Source organism: Argopecten irradians, chromosome 3 (assembly GCF_041381155.1).
Source record: "Argopecten irradians isolate NY chromosome 3, Ai_NY, whole genome shotgun sequence".
NCBI classification, from domain to species: Eukaryota; Metazoa; Mollusca; class Bivalvia; order Pectinida; family Pectinidae; genus Argopecten; species Argopecten irradians.
In genome coordinates this window covers 37,979,643-38,005,588 of record NC_091136.1, presented here as the reverse complement: position 1 = coordinate 38,005,588, position 25,946 = coordinate 37,979,643, and the positions used below count along the sequence as shown (strand labels likewise).

Here is a 25,946-nt window from a genome sequence, read left to right as displayed (position 1 = left end):
CATATAAGGCTTGTGATAGACATTCGATATGTGTTTTCTGTGAGGGAGCCACCAGCTACTACCTGTAAAACACGAATTTAACAGGACCCCGCTGTTCACAGGGTGATGAACCATGTAAACATATTAGGAATGGTATTTACCTTACATAATATAGGTCACACACAGGTATGTTCTAATTACTACAGCCATCTGTGCACAGCAAACATTAATTCTGGGATGAGATCTACATTTATATATATACCTGTAGCATTCCATCCACTAAGACATCAATTTATTATGTAGTCAGTGCAGTAACTGAATAGAAATGTCAGAGAGAAAGATTCCTCCCTACATAAGCCATGACAACTGAGGGAGGAGAACTTGATCTGTGTCATTGTAGGTGTATATAGAAATTCTGTACTGGTGTAATATCTATATAGCTTTAGGGAAGGAAAAAAAGAACTTTCTACAAAATATGATAAAAATAGTATCAAGGAATGAAATATTGATGATGAATGAATTTGTTTGTTTTTGTTCAACAGAAATGACTCAGAAAATTATATTTGAAATAAACAACTGTTATGAATATCATTTGAGGTTACATGTTTTTCTTCTTTGACACATGGATATAAGTTGGTTGTCAAGTATCAGGGAATATATAAAAAGTACAATTTGTCATTGTTTTATCTCCTTTAGTGTCACAATAACATATTTTTATTATCATCATCTCTCTATCAACAATAAAGGAAATGTACTGACCACACTATCTGTCAATTGTTGTGGTCAAGTGTTCACCTTCTATAATTAACTTGACATTTATGATGGTTTTGTAGAGGTGTCAAGAGAAGAGGGCTTATTAAGTCTCAGACGTCCTTACTAAATTAAAATATTTTATGGTTAACCGCAGGACGTCCTTAAAATCACTCAAACAGGAATTTCAGCTACAGTTATAATCAAATAACACTCAAATACTACTCCTCTCAAGTTTAAATAGCACTTTCCACCCCAATTTCTGTTGTGAATTTATTCTGATATACATGTTGATAAAAAGTTTCACGAGAAGTTTATATATATCAAATGTCTTTAAATTCTGTACCCAATGCTGAAAAAACATTTAGCTACAAATTGCTTGAATAATTTGCTATTTACTGAGACCTATTAAAGTTTTAAAGATTTGTTCAGTGACAATTTAAATTGTTGAAAATTTATGGTCTGTGCAACTCTTTAATGTGTTATCAAACCTAGGAAATTTGTTTCCATAAGCTCCGAACTGATCTTTTAATGTAGAAGCACATTCTTGTTCAGAAAGCTTAGAATAAGTAAAAAAATTGTGTCCAAGATAATCAACTAGCCATGTAAATTGTAAAAAAAATAATTTTCATATTATTGTCATATTTGTTTGCTATGCTAAACTTATGTCAAAAGAATTTGTAAATAGAAAATATATAAAATCAAACATTACAAAATGAATTTTAAAGTAGTTGGATGTAAAAAATTTTTTTCATTCTTGTTTACTTTATGAAATTAGAAAATTAGAACTTCCTACCAGTATTCTGACTTGCTCTCTGAATCTTACAGCGATGGACCAGGCTAGACAAAAAAACAGCGATCCTACCAGTATTCGACTTGCTCTCCGAACTTACAGCGATGGACCAGGCTAGACAAAAAAACAGCGATAAAAAAACAATTAGAGGGTCACATGACTGCAGTGACCCTTCTAGCAAACATCAGAACATCGTAGTAGGCAACTGAAGAAACAGTTTACGAGTTCTGGTTAAAACATATACCAGGTACATGTGTTCCTACTGCCAAGAGTCTAGTACGATAGTTGAGCCTCTCCAATGAAGACGATTCCACCACATGCATCGCGTCTGTCTTGTAAACTTTTAAAAAGGCAAGTTTTGTAACCTGATCCGTGACACATGCCGAGTGCCAATTGCCTAACGATGGAATAAGATAAACCGGATTTTAAACAGACACTCTGCGCTGTCCGTATAATGTTTCAAATCAAACTTTCTACGATGGTAGTAATATGTGGTGTATCCATGTGTACATCCACGTACAATTTTAAAAAGTTGGTCTCTTGAGGATTTCATACTTTGGATATTTGTATTCATGTTTTTCTAAAAGCACGGTAAGTTTTGAATATCTGTTGAACATTTGATATGGTTTCAAACTTCATTAAGAAATAGATATCACTACGGTAGATGAATAGCAAATGAGGTAGATGTGTATTTTTGGATAATTGGTCATTTATATTAAATTCTTCAAAACAAAACTTTTTTATAGAAATTCTTTTAAACTGTAGATCTACTTTGATGATTTTGTTTTTTTGTTTTTGTTGATATCCTATCCTTTGAGTATAACAGTAATTGTAATTTGACTATGTATTTTGTAGGATCCTCAGTGAAATCTCTTATGATGTTTAGATTTCCTGGTCAGCTGAACTTTGATTATAGTTGAAGGTTATATGTATCCTGTGAAGTAGTGCCAAGGTAATTGTATACTGTTTATTGTGATAGTAAACTAACTCACCAACAACAGATGGGGGGGGGGTCATCGGGAGGGGGCAGGGATTCTGGAACCAACATACTTGAAGAGCTTCCAGTAAATACATCACCTCACTTTTTATTTTTTTCATTTTTTAAGTTGATCTTGAATGCATTGAAATAAATAAACAAGAACTTCGAACTTCAGTAAAATGATAGATATCATTTTGTAACATGATTAAATCATTCCAAAAAGAGCCCACCCCACTCTGTATAGTTCCCTGAATACTTTTTAGGTACAATATGGTACAGTGTACTCAAATTATGGTAAGAAAAATGAAGATTGAGCATCCAGTAATTAAAAAGTGGAAACAGACACTGTCCTCTCTTTAAAGCTGGTCTTAAATACATTTGTATTGGCAAAACAGAGTAAAATTAATACATACTAGTATTACATACATTGAAGTTTTACGTTTTGCTAAGATAAGCTACATACATGTATATTACAGAATACTTCATCCCAAACTGTAATTCTATAGATACAGGAGATAGAACCACTGGGTACATGTTGTGTAGGGGCCTATAGATACAGGAGATAGAACCACTGGGTACATGTTGTGTAGGGGCCTATAGATACAGGAGATAGAACCACTGGGTACATGTTGTGTAGGGGCCTATAGATACAGGAGATAGAACCACTGGGTACATGTTGTGTAGGGGCCTATAGATACAGGAGATCGAACCACTGGGTACATGTTGTGTAGGGGCCTATAGATACAGGAGATAGAACCACTGGGTACATGTTGTGTAGGGGCCTATAGATACAGGAGATAGAACCACTGGGTACATGTTGTGTAGGGGCCTATAGATACAGGAGATAGAACCACTGGGTACATGTTTTGTAGGGGCCAATTTACACCTCATTTACAAATCGTTGGTGAAACGTTTCTCCCCATGACGCCATTCAGAAGGGAGGGGAAACTAGGGAAGTACTAATTGGTTGATATTTCTGGGCAGGTAGAGCCCTGTCAGGGGTTTTAAAACAGATAATCATACAGTGGGTTGTGTGATGTTCTTCAGAGCATCGTCAGAGGACATTAGACGACATCAGACGACATCAGACGACAGGCGACATCAGACGACATCAGGCGACATCAGACGATATCAGGCGACAGTCTACCTGTTCATATCAGTAATATAGATTTAGGAGACCTGCTATCAGAGAGGTCCTTGGTGGAAATTGATATAGTCTTCAACAGTTTTAGTCTGAATCATAAGAAATAATAAATACCGGCCGACTACTCCTCCTAAACTATTGAAGCTTATTTTCCATTTCATGTGAGCTCGAGATTTTCAGTGAAATCTGTATCAGAGCTTTATTTTTACTATCAGATGTTTACAATATGAAATATTCTAAGACTTGTCGTATAAATTTCACTAAGATCTTAAACCTTAGATTTTATAATTGTAAACCATAACATTTGTAATTGTTCATTGTTTAATGATTTTCTTGATCATTAAGTTTTGTACTTTTACACTTGATGTTAGACCAAGGCAGTATCCAGGTGGTCTTAGAAACATCATTTCAGCAGCATGAAGAAAAACTTGACACTTTCTCAAGTGGTTCCCCACTTTATGTGTTCTGGATGAAAAATTGGTGAAGTGTGTGAAGGTCAAAGATCTGCTGACACTTGTTTGTATAGATATAAAATATTTTGGGGGATAACAAAATAATTAATATTTTACTTCCATTTTTTCTTTTTTTATTTTTTTGGGAGTGGAGTTTGAGTGAGGAGGTAGTTGTGGTGCCAGGTACATACCTGGTATTAAAGCAAAACTGTACTACAGAACATGCTCCTGACAGAAAACAATATTTGTGTATCAACATTCCTTGTGGGGATTTTATTTCAAGTGAAATGTTCATGCTAGTAACATTGCTTTCTGTGACTAGAATCAATTTCACCTGTGAACTTTGTGTGAGTGTAGTAAGATTTGGGGAGGTGCCAACACCGGGATATTACTTCAGAAAGTAAACACCTTATTTAATCTAACAAGTTAACTTTAAATCCTCCGCATGCATGATACCTAGTTTTCTGTCACATTAACTTTGCAGGGAGCTTTCATCGATTACACGCTTGATTGATGATTGGGAATAAATAATTCATCATTAAAAGCAGCCTGTTGTGGTATACTGCTATACTGTCAAGTCAAGCCTCAGTATCTTCAGAATTTTCAAATATTACCTTCAATTACTGTGAAGAAATTTTCATTTATAGCTGAGAACATAGTGGTCATTTCAGATAAGAAAAAAGTGGTCCATCCATATTGCTTGTCCTCCCTCAAGACATGAAGAGTTGTCTCCCTTGTATTGATTTTTTTTTTAGTTTCGAGGTCTTGTACAATTTAAATGGAGAAGAAAGTGCATAGTATCAAACATTAAATTGTGACCCTGCATTATTGTATAAGATTTTGTGGTTTAAAGTCAAGATTGTGATGAAAATTGCAGACAGCAAGTTCAAAACTTGAGTGCGTACAATGCCTCATTGTGAATGGAATCTTTTAGGCACTCAGAACTCCCATAACACTTTACTTGATAACCAGTAATTTGGAGGAGTTTGTGGGGAGTAATACAATATCTCTGTATATATAACTTCAAACACGTCTTTTGTGCATTCGTGCATTATTACAAGGTAACTGTTTTGGTGTGCCCCTGGGGTGGGGACTAGGAGGAAGGGGGTCCTGCCCAAGGGTCATCTGTAATAGGCCCTCAGTGTGATCCTCCACTTGATATGTACCCTCCTTATCACCTAATGCCTTATCTCCTATCCTTGTATTGGTTGTAATTGTGGGGGTTGTATATGGGAACCAAGCATGGGGTGAGACAGTGTATGATATGTAAACAAATCAAGTAAATAAACAGAATCTGACTCACTCACATCATTAGAAAAATCTATTTATACTGACACTGCATACAGAAATTTGGAAACCTTACTTTTTAATGTTTAACCAAAAAATTTTGCATATTTAATTGAATTCAATTGTATTTTCTTTTTTACCTATGTTACCATTGTATAATAAGGTTTTCTAATTAGCTTCATGTCTGGAAAATACTAGAAGAAGAATATGAATTATAAGTTACATCAGTTGAGCAGGGTAATTTTGAGTTTGTTTCGTGAATTTCATTTACTTAAGGTAAAATATTTCAAAATTATTTTGATAATTTCATTAAATTGCAGAACAAGGTCAAACATTATAAAGATTATTTTGTTAATTTTAAGAGTATTTAAGAACCTGGATTTAGCTTATGTCAGATTTACAACATGATTATCAGTGCTATAAGTTGATTAGGGGCCAGGTGACAGGAGATTAACTTTAACAACAGGTGTGTCGAGTCTAATTGTTTACCTGTATTTCAGGTGGGCGTAAAATCTGTCGTCAGCGTTAAGTCATTTGATTAATTCTCAACAACAGGTGGCAAACAGTTAGATTAAGATTCCTCCTTAAACTTATGTAAACATGTTTTGGCAAAATATATACAAGTACAAAAGGAAAGAGTGCTAAAACTTTATAATAGTGACTCTGTTCGTCTCTCGCATTGGAATCAACAGTTGAATTGAAGTCAAGAGATCACAACTTGTGGAGTCTAAAGGATGTGGGTTGAGGTACGTGTTACATCAGATCACAAGTTGTGATTTGAACATCAGATCACAACTTATGGAGTCTAGAGGATGTGGGTTGAGGTACGTGTTACATCAGATCACAACTTGTGGAGTCTAGAGGATGTGGGTTGAGGTACGTGTTACATCAGATCACAACTTGTGGAGTCTAGAGGATGTGGGTTGAGGTACGTGTTACATCAGATCACAACTTGTGGAGTCTAGAGGATGAGTGTTGAGGTATATGTTACATCAGATCACAACTTGTGGAGTCTAGAGGATGTGGGTTGAGGTACGTGTTACATCAGATCACAACTTGTGGAGTCTAGAGGATGTGGGTTGAGGTACGTGTTACATCAGATCACAACTTGTGGAGTCTAGAGGATGTGGGTTGAGGTACGTGTTACATCAGATCACAACTTGTGGAGTCTAGAGGATGTGGGTTGAGGTACGTGTTACAACAGATCACAACTTGTGGAGTCTAGAGGATGTGGGTTGAGGTACGTGTTGTATCAGATCACAACTTGTGGAGTCTAGAGGATGTGGGTTGAGGTACGTGTTACATCAGATCACAACTTGTGGAGTCTAGAGGATGTGGGTTGGAGGTACGTGTTACATCAGATCACAACTTGTGGAGTCTAGAGGATGTGGGTTGAGGTACGTGTTACATCAGATCACAACTTGTGGAGTCTAGAGGATGTGGGTTGAGGTACGTGTTACATCAGATCACAACTTGTGGAGTCTAGAGGATGTGGGTTGAGGTACGTGTTACATCAGATCACAACTTGTGGAGTCTAGAGGATGTGGGTTGAGGTACGTGTTACATCAGATCACAACTTGTGGAGTCTAGAGGATGTGGGTTGAGGTACGTCAAGTTAACATACCATTTCTGGATGGCAGACTGATGTTGATGATAAAAATGTAGATAACCTGAAAATTTACATATTTTTATTTTAGAGTATTTATTGCCTAGATCTGAGTGGCAAAGGTCAGCAGACATAGCCTTGATACAAGCCCTCTACCTAGGTATGAAGATGTGATGATAATAGTAAAGTGATGAATGGTCTATAGAATAGACCAGAGAAATATAGAGCATCTTAAGTGTCAAAACATCCTGGGAGGGGGAATACCTCAAACATTATAGGTGGAAATGTTTATTTCTTATTGAAATTATGCAATATATCTGTCATTTTTAATACATGCTTTTCTGAATGACTATTATGCATCTATTGGGAAGGGAGGGGGGCAATGACAACAAGTATTTTTACATAATGATTAGGTGATAATCTAGACAGTCCAATGCTACAATGGATGCAGAACCTTTGTCAGGTTTGACATTCCAGAATATATCACCCAAGAGTTCGATGGTTTTTTCTGACAAACCCTGGAATTAGGTGGCTTCAGACAGGTCCTCACCAAAACTGATGTTACACACCATGTCAGTGTGAACATTGTTGTTTATGTTAGTCGGGCTGCCATCTTAAGATTAAGAGATGCTTCCAGAACATCTCTGTTTATTTTCACAACAGCTTATGACTTGGGACTTAGATAAGGCTTGTCTGTGGGGGAGTTGATGATTTTCACATCCCTCCGGTTATAACTGCCCCAATATTACGCAGCAATGAATGTATGTGGTAACAACTTTGTTAACAAGTGCAGCAGATCGGGACATCGTTATAGCATTTCTGACATCTTCTGTTTGAACTCTGCAGAAACTTGCTGAATCTTCGCTCTATGCTTTCAGTATAGAAGGGTTTTTTTTGCCATCTTGAAAATCTGTCAGTACCTAAATATCTGCCAACGAAAGATCTGGCAGAGATTTCCAGCAAACTCGATCATTTCTGTCAGCATTCGTTGGAACCTTTTACAAATTTTCCAGCTTATACCAAAGATTGGAACAGTTCTGTTTTTTTCATCCTTCTTTGTATTACTGTCAGATTTGTATATTTTCTGATTTTATTGGGATTTGAAAGCTATTGTGATTGAGATGTTCCAATTCTTTAAACTTCTACTTGGGAAAAAGAAAGGATCTACCTGTAAACGAAAAAAGGTAATGTTTTAAAAACTTATTCTGTAATGTGTTTAAAACTATTATGCAAGCATGTATCAGAAACTAGCTGTGTTACTTTCTTCTTTTTAAACTAATAATTCTATGTAAGCTTCAGAATTTCTTTCATCTGAATTCTTTGTAATTTCATTATCATTTTGGTTTCTATGGTGCGCCTATTTCTGTCAGACTTTTTATGGTAAAATTTAATCTAAGGGGAAAAAATCTAGTATTAGAGTAACCTAAGGCAGATTAACAAACTAGGGGGAGATAATCGAGTATTAGAATTAAAAACTAGGGGGAGATAATCTAGTGTTAGAGTGACAAACTAGGGGGAGGTAATCTAGTATGATAGTTACAAACTAGGGGAAGATAATCTAGTATTAGAGATACAAACAGGGGGAGATAATCTAGTAGTAAGGTTACAAACTAGGGGGAAATATTATAATGTTATTGTTGAGGTATTTATCAAAACTTGATAGGGATTATAGTTGCCTTTTGACTGTGTCATTAGTGAAATAATTAATTTATTTACTTAGTTAAAGAGTAAATACTTTGATGATTGGTTAAAAATATTGTGTTACCCAATAGATATCTTAAAATGCCTAAAAGTTAAAGGATAAAATATAAGTGGCAACAATGGCTGAAGTTTCTGAAATTCTTGTAATCTCAGGGTCATGACTTTGAGTTTGTTTTTTCGCTTAGAAGTCTGACTTTGTCATCAATTCCAAATCGAATTGTATAGAAGGTAAAATAGAAATAACGAAAAGTTTCATTATGGATAATTTTGGAGCACACACCACTCTAGTGACAAGTTCTCTGGTCTGTTTGGCAATCATGGCAGTATTATAGAGTGTCACTATAAATATCCAGAAACCACAAAACTATGTCAGAAATATAGTAGTTACACCAACATATGATTGGTGTTGACATTTAGTGGTAGGAGAGAGATTAATTGGCTGACAAGTTGGATGGAGGAATTTTCCTGACAAGCCAACATTTTTCAAGTAGACAGATCCGCTGAGTGCCTTACTGTATATAGGTAAATAGTATTCAGTCACACCTGTATTCACCTGGGATTAAAAACCTGGGTGAAAGTCACTGATACCTCTGACACACCTGACCTACTTAGGTTTGAATTTTCGAATACCTACCAGATATCTAACCGGTAACATTTTTATATTACCTGTATGTACGGGTGTAGAAATGAAACCACCGCGCGACCCTACCTGTCTGTCGAAGGATTATGTTTAGCCGGTGAAATCTGGATTAGTAAGACCTCGCAGTGTTTATTTCAGGTTTGAGCCACTGTACAGGTGTGTAGTGAAAGACTAACGAGTTAAATTAATAGTGGATGTTGATTATTTACCTGTATTTAGTCAGGTAAATACTTTGGGTTGGACTGTGGCAGGGGAACAATCGTTTTTACCTGGACAGATATGGGATGGCTACATACTGACAACAACTTACCTGCGGGCTATTTTTGGACCTATGCTCCATTGAACATATTTGGGAATGAATGCACTTTACTATAAGGACGGCAGCCATGTTGGAATAAGATAGGTCAATGAAACGCTCACCTGAATGCCGCAGTACTGTTATATATATATCAGTAGGAGTGTTATTGTTTACAGGAAACAATAGATAGATATTTCTACACCTAGTGACATCTGGTTGTGTTGAGTCCTTGTGGATGTCATACCTGTGTGTGATCTACCTGGAGAATATACCTGTCTGATTAGGACTGTGTAGGTTTGTGTGAATCATGCCTGACTCAGGTCTAACAATATGGCTGATCATGGGAGATTTACGTACGATAGCAATGAGGAAGATTGGGATATACCTGTTCTAGAATATATCAACTCGCAGCTCGAAGGCTACCTCAAGATGGTTAGTATACGTAGATATGTACAGGTAAATCACAGCAAATCTAAATAGGTCAGAATCCTACCTGTACATGCATACCTACATGTACACAAATATCTGTACCATTTAATCAGACTCGTATATATGTCATTTTACCTATAACGACATATTATCTAGTTGACATCTGACACTGTCATCACCACAACATTGGAGTACATGTTTAATTATTAATGAATGAACTTGTCCTATCAATAATGTTCATTCAAACATAATATATCATATGATATGTAACAGAACACAATCACAGAAAACAAATCTCCATGCAGGTACAATGTTTGGGTAGTCTTCTTTATATAAAACAAAACTTTCCTCAAAAACACTTTAATTAAGTTAACGTCGCGTTTTTAATCTTCAGTCCATTACCTCACATTGCTCCAAGCAAACCTCAAATATTTGCGACACCAAGGTAGGGGTGGATGGGATAGTGGTAGGTAGAATGTTAGACACCTTAACCACTCAGCCACTGCTACCTCTCAAAATCAACGATTAATGGGAGGTTTTGTAAAGTTTGAAAATATGTATAGCTACTAGATCTATATATAACTGCCAATTATGGTTTACCGTTTGAAAATGAAAGTATACCATTATCATCATTGAGAGTTATTCATTAAGTTATGTACTTTTGCTTTTTGTAACAAACATGTTAAAGTGAATATCACCTGTTGACAAGCATCTCATATACAAAGCTTGTAAGTTTCAATCAAGAAATCTACAACAGGAAATGAATAGAAGTCATCAGAAAGCTTTAGACTGTAAAATCTACACCAATATTATGGCTGGGGATGGAAATAACTATGTAAACTTGTCTACATTTTAAATATAGACATCTGATATCTATATAAAAAAGAACCAATTTAAACTTCAAGATGATGACAGATAGCCTAGTGTCTGTAATCAATTTAGTATTGATAATTTAAGGTTATTTAAGTTCAGAGAATATGAAAGGCAATCGTGCTATCAGTTAACACATGTTGAAACCAATACCTCTATGTAAATGTACGAACTGCATTCACAGAAAACCATCACAGACGTACAGTAAGATTTTAAGTCACCAGGTACACGTTGGTTTTGTATGCTATCCTAATAGATCCAGGTCTGATTTAGATTTTATTGAGAGTAAAGGCGCCAGAGCCGTAGTTCAGCCTACAACAGTAAACCATATTGATTTTCATTTTTTCTCAGATATTGTTAGCCCTATTGATAACCCATTGTAGCCCTGAATTTCATCGATATCCTTCCTCATGATTCACTGTACCTCTAACCTACTGTAGCTGCTGCTAGCAGTTATGTAAACAAAATAGCCATCATTGTTGATATACTTCATTGGGGGGGGGGGGGGAATTCTACCCACAAGAGCAGTTAACTCTGTAATATGCAAAGACATGTTTTTTGTTGCGTATATAACAATAGGCAGTACTGGAGACGTTTAATGAATATGAAATGCTGAAGAATATTTACTACATCTAAATATTGATGTTATTAGTCCTCATGAAACAGGGCCACCAGTCAGACTCGAACCCGTGGCCCCTAACGAAGTTACTTAGCCTGCCAATCTTCCAACTGACCCAAAGACTATCTAATGTAATAGTATTAAAGTCATAAAACAGGAAAAAAATCCATGATTAAGATAATTGAAATGACAATTAAGGTGAACAATTATCAACTTTTAAATGACATTTATGGTAAATATCAACATTTTGATGACATTTACGGTATGTGTTATCAGTGACAGATTATTACCATCAATGTTTATGGAACTCTACCACAGACAATGAAGTGTGTCTATGGTGCTCTGACATTTGTCTGTGCACAAATTGACCAAATTCCAAAAATGATGACAGCATTTTGTTTTCAAGTTTCAGATAACATTTAACTTATACAGATCTGTCAGCATTTTAAATATCTAATCTAAAGTTTGTGTCACCATCAACAGTTTATGTTATGATTACCTCTAGATATTACATCATGATGTCGCTTACATTTATTTTCTGTCTATATCAACATTTTGTGGCTGCGTTTGGATTTGGTTATTACTGGAATAACAATTTATGTTTTGATGAAAGTGTTGAGATAATTTGAAAAGATCAAAAAAAGATTGATGACGTCAATTTTGCATGCATGTCCATAGTTGATAAAGTGAAGAAAGTGATTTTCACAAATACAAGGATCACCTTGTAAAAATATCAATTTTAATCCACTGCGTGAGAGATTTCCAGTAAAGGATATACCTTCAACTGACGTCAGCAAAGTACATATTTAGGAATGACATTAAAAGTTTCCTTTTATATTTCTGTATATACACAAGCTAGACGAGTCAATATTTGTCTTACTCGTGTCATAACAAAACATTATAATCTCGACTAAGGAAAGTGGGCCCGTATTGTGTCCCCTACTAAACACTAGGACTGTAAGTCTGATAAAAAAATTACACAATCATTTATAGTTTTTGATTAAACAAATATGAGAAGGTGTTTTCATGTGAATGGGTACACTGCATGACCATTTGTTGCCAATTATTCTCAGGTGTGAAAAAATCAATGAATTTTTATCTATGTGGTCTATATCTAAAGTTTATGAATAAACAATTAATAAAAGGAGTTTTTTGTGTGAACAGGTACATTGTATACTCATTTGTTGCCAATTATTCTCAAGTGTAAAAAAAAAATCAATAAATATATATATACCTAGACATGTATACAGGAAGTGTACTGATATGTAAGATAACATCTATATATACCCAGGTAGTTTTTTTACCTGTACAGGTATTGGCTGATTATCACAGGAAGTTCTTTGTATAATCATGTGATAGGCAGACAGATTGCAATTAGAGAATGGCCACAAGTGGAGGTCTGTGCTAGGTCTGGTGGTATGACATCCAGTATTGTTTTGATTAAAATTGACAGATATGAAAAAAAGATATTGCCCCAAGTCATAAATGTGATAAAATGTCATTCAGATACTTTCAGGGCAAAAACAGAAGGCTACATACACATGCAACAAAAAGTTTCATTTTTAGTTCAGATCAAAACTTAACTACATGGAGTAATGTAACTGAGGATGTACTTTTATATCAAGGCGAGACAAACCTGTGAGATTTAGAAATATGGATTTTATGATTTGTGTAAGTTTTTCACTGTTTACTATTCAACCATACTAAGGTATTTAAATCTCTTCAAACCCTTCAAAGAGATTTTAATGATCATTTTAACATTAAGAGATTCTTTTCAGAATTCCTGATGCTTCAAATTTCAGCAGCTGTTTGGCTTCATGTTTCAATATAAGTGTAATTTGATGTTAGATATTTGACAAAGTTTACCTAAGAAGTAACAAAACGAAGGTACATCAGACTATGTGGGTTATAGGATTATATAAATATTGAATTTCATGGGTTAGTTTCATGAATAAGTGATGAAATGGACAATTAACTTTCATCTTATTACCTGTTCTCCAGGTATGTTCTGTCACATTTCTCCCATATAAAGGTTACATTTTACAGGGGGATTTTGGCCATTTTAGGTTTATATAATCACAATTTCCTCCAAACTGTGGTGTATTATTTGTAAAGATGGACTAATCACCAAGTCAGCCCATCTTCAGTCATTACATTACTATATAATAGCCTATCAGCGTCATTATTGACCCAGCTCTCGGGCTGCTCGGCTACAAAGCCCTAGGTAAATAGGTCGCTCCCGAGCCTACCAAGTATTAATAGGTAATTAGAGAAGATCAAAGGATGTGCTGATTACAGTCTTTCTACCTGTAATTTCTATTTCACGGGTCTACACGTAGCCATTCATGGTTGGAGCAGAAAAGCACATGGAAATGGATGTCCTTGATTACAGTATTTAACCAAATAAGCACTCATGTCCTTATAAACACCCACTGTGTCACTCAGATGCAACCATTCACAGATTTAGATATAATATTATGATTTTATGATTTTAGACAAAACTTTTTTTCAGACAATTTTGTATTTTCTAATTGGATGTGCTCACTATAGAACACAAATAAGGCTTTCGGAATATCTCAAATTATGGAATATTATGACAGAGAATGTGGTATTGTTCTGATTCATCACATAGCATCTGTCTAATCCTTCTTTAGTTCGTGGTTTCTCTGCTTTATAGTGTCTATGAAAGGAAAGGAAGTGAATCTGAATGTTGTTACATACTGTACAAATATTGGCCGAAATGAGATACATGTATTACATTCCAAGTATACAATTATACAAATATTGAGCAAAAATATCAGCAAACATTGTACAATGATATTGGGCATTACATGATTATGTCCATCCAGGCTTACAATGGTGTACACACAAGTATCATACAAAATGTGTGACCGTCCTAATCTTTATAGCCTCGGCAATAACAAACACCAACAGACTAGGGGGAGATAACTGGTGATTGGGGGTACTATTGAACCCAAAGTAAATGTTTGGTACAGGTAAACAAACGCCCTTTATTTCCCGCCAGACACATTAATAACAGCGTTTCTTCTAAAATTTACTACGAGGTAGAGTCAGTATAGTCTATCCATGATAACATAAAGTTCAGAGCTTGTAGTGAGGTATAGCTATGTGCATGCTTGTGCATCTGAGAGGGATCTCGATTTGTACCTGATGCTTTCTGTAACCTATGTAAACAATCTGACACAATCTTTCCTGAATTAATGATGATGTGATTGAGGACCTGCCTTTTGTATTCTTTGTTTGACATTTTTTGGAAATTCCACAGAAATTAAATACATTTCTTGGATAACTATGGTTTTAGACCAGACAAAAATGGATTACCGAATTGGAATTTTAAAGAAGAATTTTGCTAAAAATTTCTTCACACCTGGTTTCAATCACAAGGTAAACACATATATCATTTTTTGTTCTTTCACCTGGAGGAAATATATTTTACTTAAGTGGAATTTTATTTGGGGCTCTGTATGTGATTACTGATGTTGCCCCCTAGCAGGTTGAACAAGTTTATACCGTTAACTTTTCGATTTATCACCTTTATAAAAAGGTACCTGACAACTCCAATTTATTCCTACCTCGTTAGCAGGTGTGCATACCTCTGGCACATTGTAGCCAGGTGAGCACTACAATGTGGTGCAGTAAATGTTGAGAAGTTATGATGGGAATAAATAAGCAAATTTTCCTGAAATTCTCCCACTTTCACAGGAACAATATGTATATCATATCCTGATTGTAATTCCTAATGTTTCATATTCCTTGATAGATAAATTGAGGAAATGTCAGAGGTTAAAAAGTTGTTAATATTATTTTCCTTGTGTTGAATTTCTAGTATACAAAACAAAAACATGTAGCTGATGTGTATGTGCCATATTGATTACTGTTGGCCTATTCACCCTATAATTTATATACTGGCATGGTGTCAATGTAGAGTCAATGCCTTATGGTGTAGAGAATTATATTGTTCCGCTCCTGTATTAAATACCTCGTAGTCCAGATTTGTCCAGAGTCGTAGCTCCATATATTATTGCAGTGATGTAAGCAGTACACATCTTAACATTTGTTAATGCAAAGAGATAGATATATTGTACCAAATATCACATAGGTTTTGTAGCACACAATGACTATAATAAATGATCAGAAGTTTTTCAATATCCATCAAAAACTAAGAAATTCAAGCTTGGATAATCAGAAAATACTGCATATATTGGTGGAATATCAAATGCAATAAAAACAATTTCATGATCAGCTGATGCATCCCTGAGGCAGATGTTATAACTGAAATGTCATCAACCGCATGGATATAAATATATCCACACAACCAACACTGTCCTTGAATCGACCTCCAAACGACCTCAAAGCCACAAATGTTACTGTTTAACATAACCCTATCATTGGATTTTTTTTTCTCATTTGTTGAAAGCCAACAGAGAAATTGACGTAAAAATCAACAAGTACTGGGTATTACATTGTTGTTGACTGACTTCCTGTTGGTGTAAATTGCAACCAAATCGCCTTGGGGAGTCACAAAAGTTATCAATTAATGGTTTAATTAATTAATGAAATAATTGACAACTATGTGGGGATTATGTCAGTAGAAAGGGTGTAGGTGGCTGGTGATGTATTGATTAGTATTGACAGCGACAACATATGTACACAAAGCCATTCAGTGATACCATCATCCTATCTGACATTTGATTTCACTTGGTCATAAGATTGTCCTGTTTTGATTGATTCTGAAACTCTGATAGAAGTTCAATGTAATTTTGATTTAGATTATTACTTGAAAGAAAAGCTCTTTGACAGTTAAAGCGTATCTTTTGCGAAACATTTCCAGTTATAGTTTACGTGAAGATAAGCTTACCCATCTTTGGGCTCCTGTGAATGTAATTACTCCTCAATATCATCACAACATTGTGCATCTCCCCAAGGAAATATCTGGCCCACAGATAGAAAAGTCATACATATATGGTATAGTGCTGGAATTCTGTAGTCAGATGTGACAGCACATTCATCTTCGTGGAATGCGATTGAGGTTGAACTCTTTGGATGTGATTCCTTTTAAAGTGTTTTGGCGATTGTTTCTCATCATCAAAATCTGTATACTTATTGTTGGTTTTTTTTTGTACAAGCACACAAGAATTAATTGATTACTTGTCCTGAAATGAAAACATTTTTAACATTTTCCTAGGAAAGTCGGAAACAAAACTGCAATGAAGAAACAATAGTTCCCCAAAAACTGGATCATGACTCCATTGGTCCACTGGATTCCATGGTTATTTTGTGCTTCTATGTGTGTTGAACATTATGTCTTATCTTTTTCTTGTTTTATATTTTCCAGTTGCCAGGAGGCGTTGACCTGACGTTGAGCGAGCTCCAGGAAATGGCGTCGCGTCAACAACAGCAGATTGAGCACCAACAACAGGTCCTGGTCGCCAAGGAACAACGCCTCAAATACCTCAAACAACAAGAGGCCCGCCACCAACACATCGCAGCAGAAAACGACAGACTCAAGAAACTACGAGAGAAAGTCGAAAATCAAGAGATGAAGTTGAAAAAGCTTCGAGCCCTGCGTGGAGAGGCGGAAAAATATAAAAACACCAATGGATCCATAAGTAAGTTTTTGTTACAATTTGAAGTTAATTTGCAGAATGCTGACAAAAAGCCAAACGTCTCTGACTTGATGTGTGACCAGGTATCTTTTGTCCAAACAAAGAGAATAATAGTGTAACCCCACAAGATGACAATGTTATTTGTTTACTTTATTGGCTTTACTTTCATCAACCTGAGAATCTTTGGGCTAAGTGCCATAACTGATATTTTTGTTAAAACCCATCGGGTAAAAAGCTGGCATTCATGGTTCACTGCACATCGGGTTAGTTATAACACAGGTGACTGGTCGCAGTTACGGGGTCAATTACCGTTAATTAGTGGTATATGTACTAGGGCTGTCAAAACTATGGACACTTACATAAAACAGTGAGTTGGTCACATATCACTGAAGTAAATAAGGCAAAAATAAACAAATATTTGGCAACTGAACAAAAATAAAGAGTCCTGATGGGAAATCTTTAATTTGAGGCATATTAAATGAGGTCTAGGTTTGCCTACATTATTCAGAACTGTCAACGATATTGTAAGGAAAACTGTTTTCTTTTTATACTGATGGTGTTTCGTAGGGTTATTTTCTAGACTTTAGAATCTGTTTATATGTAACATACAGGATTTCCTGAACTTGTGAAGAATCTACAATGTAATGAAATAGATGGGAGGGAGTGAGTCACTATAATGTGTATCTATAACCTGGTCCTTTGATTATTACATGATCACATCCTACTTACAAGCTAACCGGAAATGTATGATATAAAATCTGATACCTGTAATCAACGATTTGACTTACATAGCTGTTGCAGGTGTGACATTCAACTCCTTTGATGATCAAACTCCATACTTCCAGCCTTTATCATAACTCAATCAAAAAGTCATCAAACTCTGAATTAATAAAAAAAAAAATAAAAAAATAATAAGAATTGCAAGCCAGCCCTCCCCCCCCCCTCTTCCTACTGCTACCAAAAACAAAACCCAAAAGGATCAAATGTAGGAATACAGAAACTATTTTTTTTTAAATTGTCATTGAAATAATAAATTATTATAACAAACCTATTGTTTTTGTGCAGATTCTGAGTTGGACAGTGTGAAGTCCCTCTTCAGTGAGAAGGAGAAGGAGCTCGTGATGGCAGTAGCCAAGGTGGAGGAGTTAACTCGACAACTCGAGGATATCAAACAAGACAAAGAATCCGTTACCAAGGCAACCGGTCAAAATGCCGCCAAACTTGAGCTGGACAAACTCAAAAAGGAACTCATGGTAAATAATGAACAGAACCAAATTCAATCAAAATATTGTACAGTTAACTTAAAGTGAACAGTCGGGCAAGGATGGCTTAAGTCGGAAAAAATGTTGTGAATGTATCCAGTATAATTTCTTATGGAATAGAAAAATAAACTTTCTCGTCAAAATCTGTCTGCGTACGTAGAAATTAATTTAAAGTATAGGAATCCTAAAATGTCCTCCCGGCTGACTATGTCCGTGGTTACATTTCCACACAGCCTCGCTTTCAACTTTTCTTTATTTCAATGGTCAGAACTGGGAAACGTAAGCAGACCTTGACCGTCGTATTAATATGTGAGAACTTTTGGAAGGCCAATGAACGCATTTAGATTGGTTTTCTTTGCCCGACTATTCACTTTAACAATTTATGGGTCTGTGGGTCAGATAGGACAGTGTGTCAGATAGGTAAGTGTGTCAGATAGGTAAGTGTGTCTAATAGGACAGTGTGTCAGATAGGACAGTGTGTAGATAGGTGAGTGGGTCAGATATGACAGTGTGTCAGATAGGTGAGTGGATCTAATAGGACAGTGTGTCATATAGGACAGTGTCAGATAGGACAGTGTGTCAGAAAGGACAGTGTCAGATAGTTCTATTTACTTTAGAAGTCTATTACAAAAGAATGAAATTATTTAGTTTTTGATTAGTATAAAAAGTAAGAATTTTATTGTGAAACACTCTCCGTTAACTGTTGTTGAATCCGAATGTTCCAACTTTGTTCAAAGGAAAAACAAACAATTTGAGCCTTAATACGATATAAAAACAGATAAAAACAGATCTAACAAATTCTTTCAATTTGACTTTCAGATGAGGAATAAACTGAACGAAGAACAAAACAGCAAATTAAAAAATCACAGGGACATGTTAAAACAGCGTAAGGAAGAGATATCGAAAATGGATAACCGAATATTGGAATTACAACAAAGATTGAAAAAGAAACGAGCCCAGCAAGCAGATCAGAAAAAACAATCCAATCAGCAGACCGATAACAAATCAGGGAACAAATCCACACGAAACAATGTGGCAGCTGTGGAACCCTACGTACAAATCGTGCCAAAAGACAAACTAAACGGAAATGTTGATTCTACCTTTCATAAAATGGACCCTAAATATCAGTCGTTACCAGTGAGTTCTAAATTTGTGATGAATTCCTCTGAGGATCTGTCGAAAAAACCTCTTAAAAGTGTGGAAAATGTTAGGGAACCTAATAATAATACAGTGATGAAAGGACCTGAGGACACTCGTACGACAACGACAAATAAGGATTCAAAAAGTGTGCCAAAAGCCAATGGACATGCTCCATCGGAGCCTGTTCACAAGGACTCGGGTCAAAGACATAAGACGCCGTCATCACAACCTCAGAATTCACGACAGACACAAGGGAAACAACCACCCCCAATACCTGCCCGGGCTGGCACAACAAATCTTTCATATTTCACAGCGAGGCCATTTGGGTCAACGTACAGTACATCTGTGTTGAATCGGGGCCCAGGTGACCAACAGGGTGGCCCTACTATCACTATAGCCGAGGATGTGCGGACCGGGGGCAGTGGTCAAAGCTCACCTGCCTCAAGTGATAGTTCTTTAAAGGAAAACAATGCTTACTCAAACGATAACCATTCTACAAATCATTCAGAGAAACATACTACTGTGATAAATGGGACAAAACATAGTGGCCATACATCACACCACGGAGGGCCTCACAAACATCCGCCCCCTTACCCAGGGGGCTCTGTTGTCCCAAATAAACACCAAGGGGCACCCCCTCCTTACCCTCATGCACAGCAAAATGTACGTTCTGTTGATCAAACAGACTCCATGAAGGACACTAACAGCAATAATGGGTCAGATTCGTCCTTAAATAGTGATTCTGGGAAGGAGTCGAAACAACAACCACCTAAATATAAATATGCTTCTAAAAATGTGATTGCTAACACATACATGGGTAAGCTTGGCTCCGAAGCCTTGAAAAAGTATCAACAAAATATACAAATGATGTATACAAACATTTCTAAAAAGGATGGTGGGAAAACGAACAACTCCAACGAGGAAAAATCTCACACAGACTCCAATCAATCTTCACCAAATAGTGCTCAGTCTTTATCGCCTCCCTCAGCCACCGAGTCACTTTCACCCCCAGCGAGTTCACCAAAGGAAGGTAAGCCTAGTTCACCTCCGACATCTCCACAATACCCAGACATTGCCTCTGATAAGGTCAGTCATAACAGACACGCACATAGACATGTAAACCTTCGGAGGCGGCACTCCGACAGCGATAACGAGGACATCACAAAATTACTTCATAAGTATGTGGACCGTTACAAGAACCAGTCGGGCCATTCACCCCAGGAGATTGGGGAGGGACGTAATATCGGTGGTTATGACACACAAGCCACCTCATTCCAGGACCAGGTCCCTGAAGATGTCCCTGTCGACGGGATGGGGAACCTACTGGATGTGTCGGACAAAGTAAAGACAGGAGATGGATCAGACGGTAGTAAATCCTCCAGTCCCATCAGTGTTCCGGTGGTTACTTCAGATCAACCTGTCTTGAGGAAAAAGACGAATTTGAAGAGTCGGAATGCTAAGAAGTCTGGTAACCGTGTGAGTTTTGATCCTCTAGCACTACTGCTGGACTCGTCTCTGGAGGGCGAACTGGAACTAGTCAAGCGCTGTGCCAGTCAGGTATGTTTCAAATGTCCTTGAATTGCAAAATTGTTTTAGATTATTGATTGCAAATCCTTATAATCAGTAAAAAAAAAAAGTTTTAATAAACAAAACAAATTTTGATTTCATAACAGTTTTGTGTACTAACTCAAACCTGTGTTCATGGAAATATTAATTGTGTTCAGATTTATGAAATGATGAAAGAAGAGAGACATTATGAAAGGAAGTCTTGGTGTAAATATAAGTCATTCCAATATGATTTTATTTCGACAGGTTCGTGATGTGAGTGAGCCAAATGATGAGGGAATCACAGCTCTACACAATGCTATTTGTGCTGGCCACTACGAGATCGTGAAATTCCTGGTGGAGTTTGGCTGTGATGTCAACTCACCTGATAGTGATGGCTGGTAAGTTAATGGGGAGGTAATTCTAAACTAAGAGTCGATGACATGGGTAGATAAGGGGAAGAAATTCTAAACTGAAAGTATTTGTGGTAGATCAAGGGGAGTTAATCATTACCTTTAAGATTGTGAGGTTTTAAGGTTATTTCACAGCCACTTACAAAGTGTCCAACACCAAGTAACCCAAGAGATTTAAGCTAAATATATAGGATTTTGTTGAGTATGAAGCATTGTTTCGATATAATTTCGGATATTTTATGTATGGTGTGAAAACTAACCAAGTCTGTGTCTCCCTCCTCAGGACCCCTCTCCACTGTGCTGCCTCTTGTAATAACCTTCCAATGGTGAAGTTTCTGGTGGAACATGGGGCCTGTATCTTCGCCACGACCATCAGTGATCAGGAGACAGCCGCAGAGAAATGTGAAGAAGAAGAGGACGGCTTTGATGGCTGTTCAGAATATCTATACAGTAAGTCTGACATCCAGTGTATGGTTTTCTGTATAACCACTCCTATTCCTACTCTCCTTTATCATTTGTACACAGCAGTGTTCTTTCAAAGGAAAATTTTTAGAATTATTTTCCAAACATTTTATGTCTACAGAATTCTTTTAAAAACCAACAGGTGCAAATGGCTTTTATGATGGAAATATTTTTTGAAAGACATATCAATTCTTTTTTTTTTTTAATTCATTAATTAAGTAATTTTTAAGTTAACGCTCAAAATCTGACACATTTTTATTGTTCAGGTATTCAAGAAAAACTTGGCATCATGAACAACGGAGCCACATGGGCAGTGTTCGATTACGAGGCTTCAAACAGCGACGAGCTGAGCTTCACGATCGGGGACAAAATTGTGATCTTAAGAAAGGGAGATGAAAAAGAAAAGGAATGGTGGTGGTCGAAGATAGACAAGAAAGAGGGCTACATACCAAGGAACTTGTTAGGGGTGAGGTTCACACTACAAATATTAGGTGTTTTTATATTAGTATATTCATGGCTCCAGGCGCAATTTTAAACTTAAGATCATACTTTGAACCAATAATTTGACTGAAGTTTTTATAATATCACTTAAGCTAAAATGTAAGATAGTTTTAAACATAACACAGTTTTGTGATGAGGGCAAGATACTAAGAGCTTATTAAAATCTACAAAATTTACATCAATACTCATGTATTGTCTTTTTCTTTCCAGCTCTATCCTCGAGTATTACCACAACCGGGAGAATCAGACAGCTGAGACATGGAAATTCCAGGAGACAGCTCCAGGAGTCCGGGAAAATCAAACCATAAATGCAATATAAACATTTTAAGTGCTATATATCAGGGCCCCAGAAAGCAGATCTCAACGACATGCAATTCTCAGTTCATAAACACTGTCCATTGATATGACATTGTACTTGTGAGCATTTGAAGGGACCCTTGATCTTTACTGTTGTCATAGGAAAATTATAGATTTTATCCAATATTTGTGACAAGTTTTGGGCTATAAAATTTGTTTGAATGTATAAAAGGATAAAAAGTTACACAATGTAAATTTTCTAAACCAGTGTATTAATTTTCTTATTCTGTAATATTTCTTGCTTCTCTCTAGACCAATTTTTTGTTCTACACAACATAAAAGGTAATATTTCCCTTCAAAACAAGTTAATTCATATCAAGGCAATACTAGAATTCATAATCTCATTTCTAGTAGATGTTAAACAATATACTGAGAATGCATCATAGATCTGCTTTCAATTTTCGTTTCGAAAACTTTCGTCGATGTAATTCGAGTTACCGAGGGTAGATGAAGAAATGTCTTGAATGGTATTTATTCTTTTATGTTAAGTTATTTGAGAGAGAAATGGTGATGAAAGTGAGTGTGTATGCGCGAATGTAACATCGTCAGATAATAGTGCAATATCTCTATGTACTTGTAAATATTGTACAGAAAATAATAACGTTATATTCATTCCACATAATATTATTTTTCTACCTTGTTTTAATTATGTTGTGTATTGTTTTTCACTCATAAAAACCCTCATCAGTGTTGTGCTAAAATCAGATTCATTTTTTCCCCTTCTTTTTTTTTTTAATAAAATACACATGTTCATTTTAATATAATTCATTATTATGTACAATTATATTCTGAATCTCTATACAACCGAAATATGCCTTACCCAGGAGAAAAGTGAGAGAATATTTAACTTTCATATTACAATTATTCTACACATCAATTAGCCGCAGAGACATTGATATATGGGTATCAATAATTTCATTTCTAACTAAAAGTTTGTTGTCTTTCTTTAAATTTTCTAAAAGTGAACTTTTTTGGGCAATATTTTCAAATGTCCTTCTATTTCTTATATACTGTATTTCAGGCTAGTAAAAGTTTTTGAAAGTTTGAAAATTCAATTCATGTCTCAATCATTAACATTTTGTAGCACCTAATTCACTCACTTTCAACATTTTTACAGTTTGAATGTTTCATTTAAATGGTGCTGATTTAGAGAATAAAAAAATCAAATATCTTTACAGTTTTAAACATTCAATTAGATCAAATTGTTACATTTTTACTCACTATAAAACTGAAAATATTAAGGAACATTACTTCTCGGTTTTATGGAATATAACAAAGTACATATATCTCTGTGGATGAATGTAACTACCAGATATATACTTTATATAAACAGTATATTAGATAGAATTAGAATACAGAATTTCCTAGCGTACTGGACAAATAGCTGTACAAGAACAGTGAATATATGACATGGTGCTTTCTACACTATTTCTACAGATTGTCTATATAGTATGTTGTGTACTGAACTACCTAGTAGTCTCCACTACAACGACAATTTACAGTTAGTTGTGTATACATTATGCCAGTATGATATTTGTAAAACAAAGAAAATAGATAAATTTTCTAAATATAAATTTGGATTTTGTTTTATTTGTTGGACATATCTTCAATTTAACCAGTCCTCTGGCTCAAAATCTGAGACGAACCTGAACTTCTTCCTCTCTCAATCATGGACAATGTAAAAGAAAAACAGTGTCTTATTTACTGTCTTTCTTAACACTCATTGAATAGATTAACAAAACTAATTAATGATAACAACTATGAGCTTGAGCATCATGGGCAAGAATTATGTGAGTTATCTCCCCTAGACCATGCCAATAGAGGATTTCTATACAAAGTCAGGATGAGCCTTGTCTAGCAAGTGGAGGAAAGCTGGAGTTCCACACAAAAACCACATGTGAAAACCAACTTATTTTTACTGCGATTTAATGACACATTTTTTATGTCTGTCAACTTTTTCACAGAGAATTACTTTCATAATTTAGAGTCATTTGATTCTACTTTACCTATGATCAGAACACTTTTGCAACAATTAAATGTTATGATATCTTATCACTTGTGAAATACACCAATTTAATGACATGTTTATAGTAACCTATGGTCAGTACTTGGCAACATTCCTTTGTAGACTTTGAACCCAGATGTAGAGGGTTAGTGGTAACAACACCTTAACACCGCCTCCTCTCTGGAGCCTGTCAGTGATTGACAAATAACTTGGAAGATTTTATAAGATTCTTGACATGGAACATAATGTAATGGTGTAATATATAATGTGTATTACACAAAACTGTAAGGACGATTACATTGTATATTGAAGTGAAAAACCGTTTGAATTAAGCAAAAAAATTCAAGAAAGATAATACTGTATAGCACATTATAATCATAAAGTGACATATGAAACAAAGTATAGATTTAAAAAAAATTTAAACATCAATAATAAATTTGGCACATCCGATCATAGTGCTACTTAAACTGACCAATGGCTGTTACTGGGAATGTCCCTCTGTACACACTGATCCTGCTCCAGTTCACAGCTACAACACAAGAGATTCCGTCGGATCATAAGATGAGGTTTTAACACCAAACAGGTTCCCTTTGTAAATCTATGTTGACAGAGAAGGATCATTTTGTTGCTTTGTCGTGTGCTGTAGTAATAGTAAACTACTGTACTATATTTAGGATGACACTGAGAAACAAGAAAAACCCCTTTACCAAAAAAACATTTAAAATTATCCAGGAAGCATTGATAAGTGTAGCTTTTACTCATTTTACAGTTAAAATTTAAAACTTAAATGTTATTTCAGAAATATAATTGGTCTTTAAGAAAAAATTTGTCTAGGCTCTCTCAATTACTATATAAGGCACTGGAACACATTCTCATGGCTGATAGGGGGACTATAATCTGTCATATTGTCTTGTTTTATAAATCCCTCATGGCTGATAGGGCGGGGGACTATAATCTGTCACATTGTCTTGTTTTATAAATCCCTCATGGCTGATAGGATGGGGGACTATAATCTGTCATATTGTCTTGTTTTATAAATCCCTCATGGCTGATAGGGCAGGGGACTATAATCTGTCATATTGTCTTG

At 35.7% G+C, this 25,946-nt stretch overlaps 1 protein-coding gene across 11 annotated transcripts in view; it reads left to right on the top strand.

The window, feature by feature from the left end:
* The window catches only part of LOC138318483 (apoptosis-stimulating of p53 protein 1-like), an 88,750-nt gene extending 64,322 nt beyond the window's left edge, over positions 1-24,428 (top strand). For 4 of the 11 annotated variants that reach the window (XM_069260879.1, XM_069260878.1, XM_069260882.1 and 1 more), the window contains 7 exons: positions 16,904-17,177; positions 18,240-18,427; positions 19,256-21,133; positions 21,389-21,522; positions 21,818-21,984; positions 22,263-22,462; positions 22,708-24,428. In XM_069260879.1, the coding sequence (XP_069116980.1) occupies positions 16,904-17,177; positions 18,240-18,427; positions 19,256-21,133; positions 21,389-21,522; positions 21,818-21,984; positions 22,263-22,462; positions 22,708-22,752 (2,886 nt within the window). In that variant the 3' untranslated portion in view covers positions 22,753-24,428. Of the gene's footprint in view, positions 1-1,830; positions 2,114-2,377; positions 2,475-6,962; positions 6,990-7,981; positions 8,175-9,363; positions 10,062-13,185; positions 13,219-14,831; positions 14,953-16,903; positions 17,178-18,239; positions 18,428-19,255; positions 21,134-21,388; positions 21,523-21,817; positions 21,985-22,262; positions 22,463-22,707 lie in introns of those variants that run through there. The other 7 variants (XM_069260889.1, XM_069260887.1, XM_069260885.1 and 4 more) reach the window with 7 other exon arrangements.
* The last annotated feature ends 1,518 nt before the right edge of the window (positions 24,429-25,946 follow it).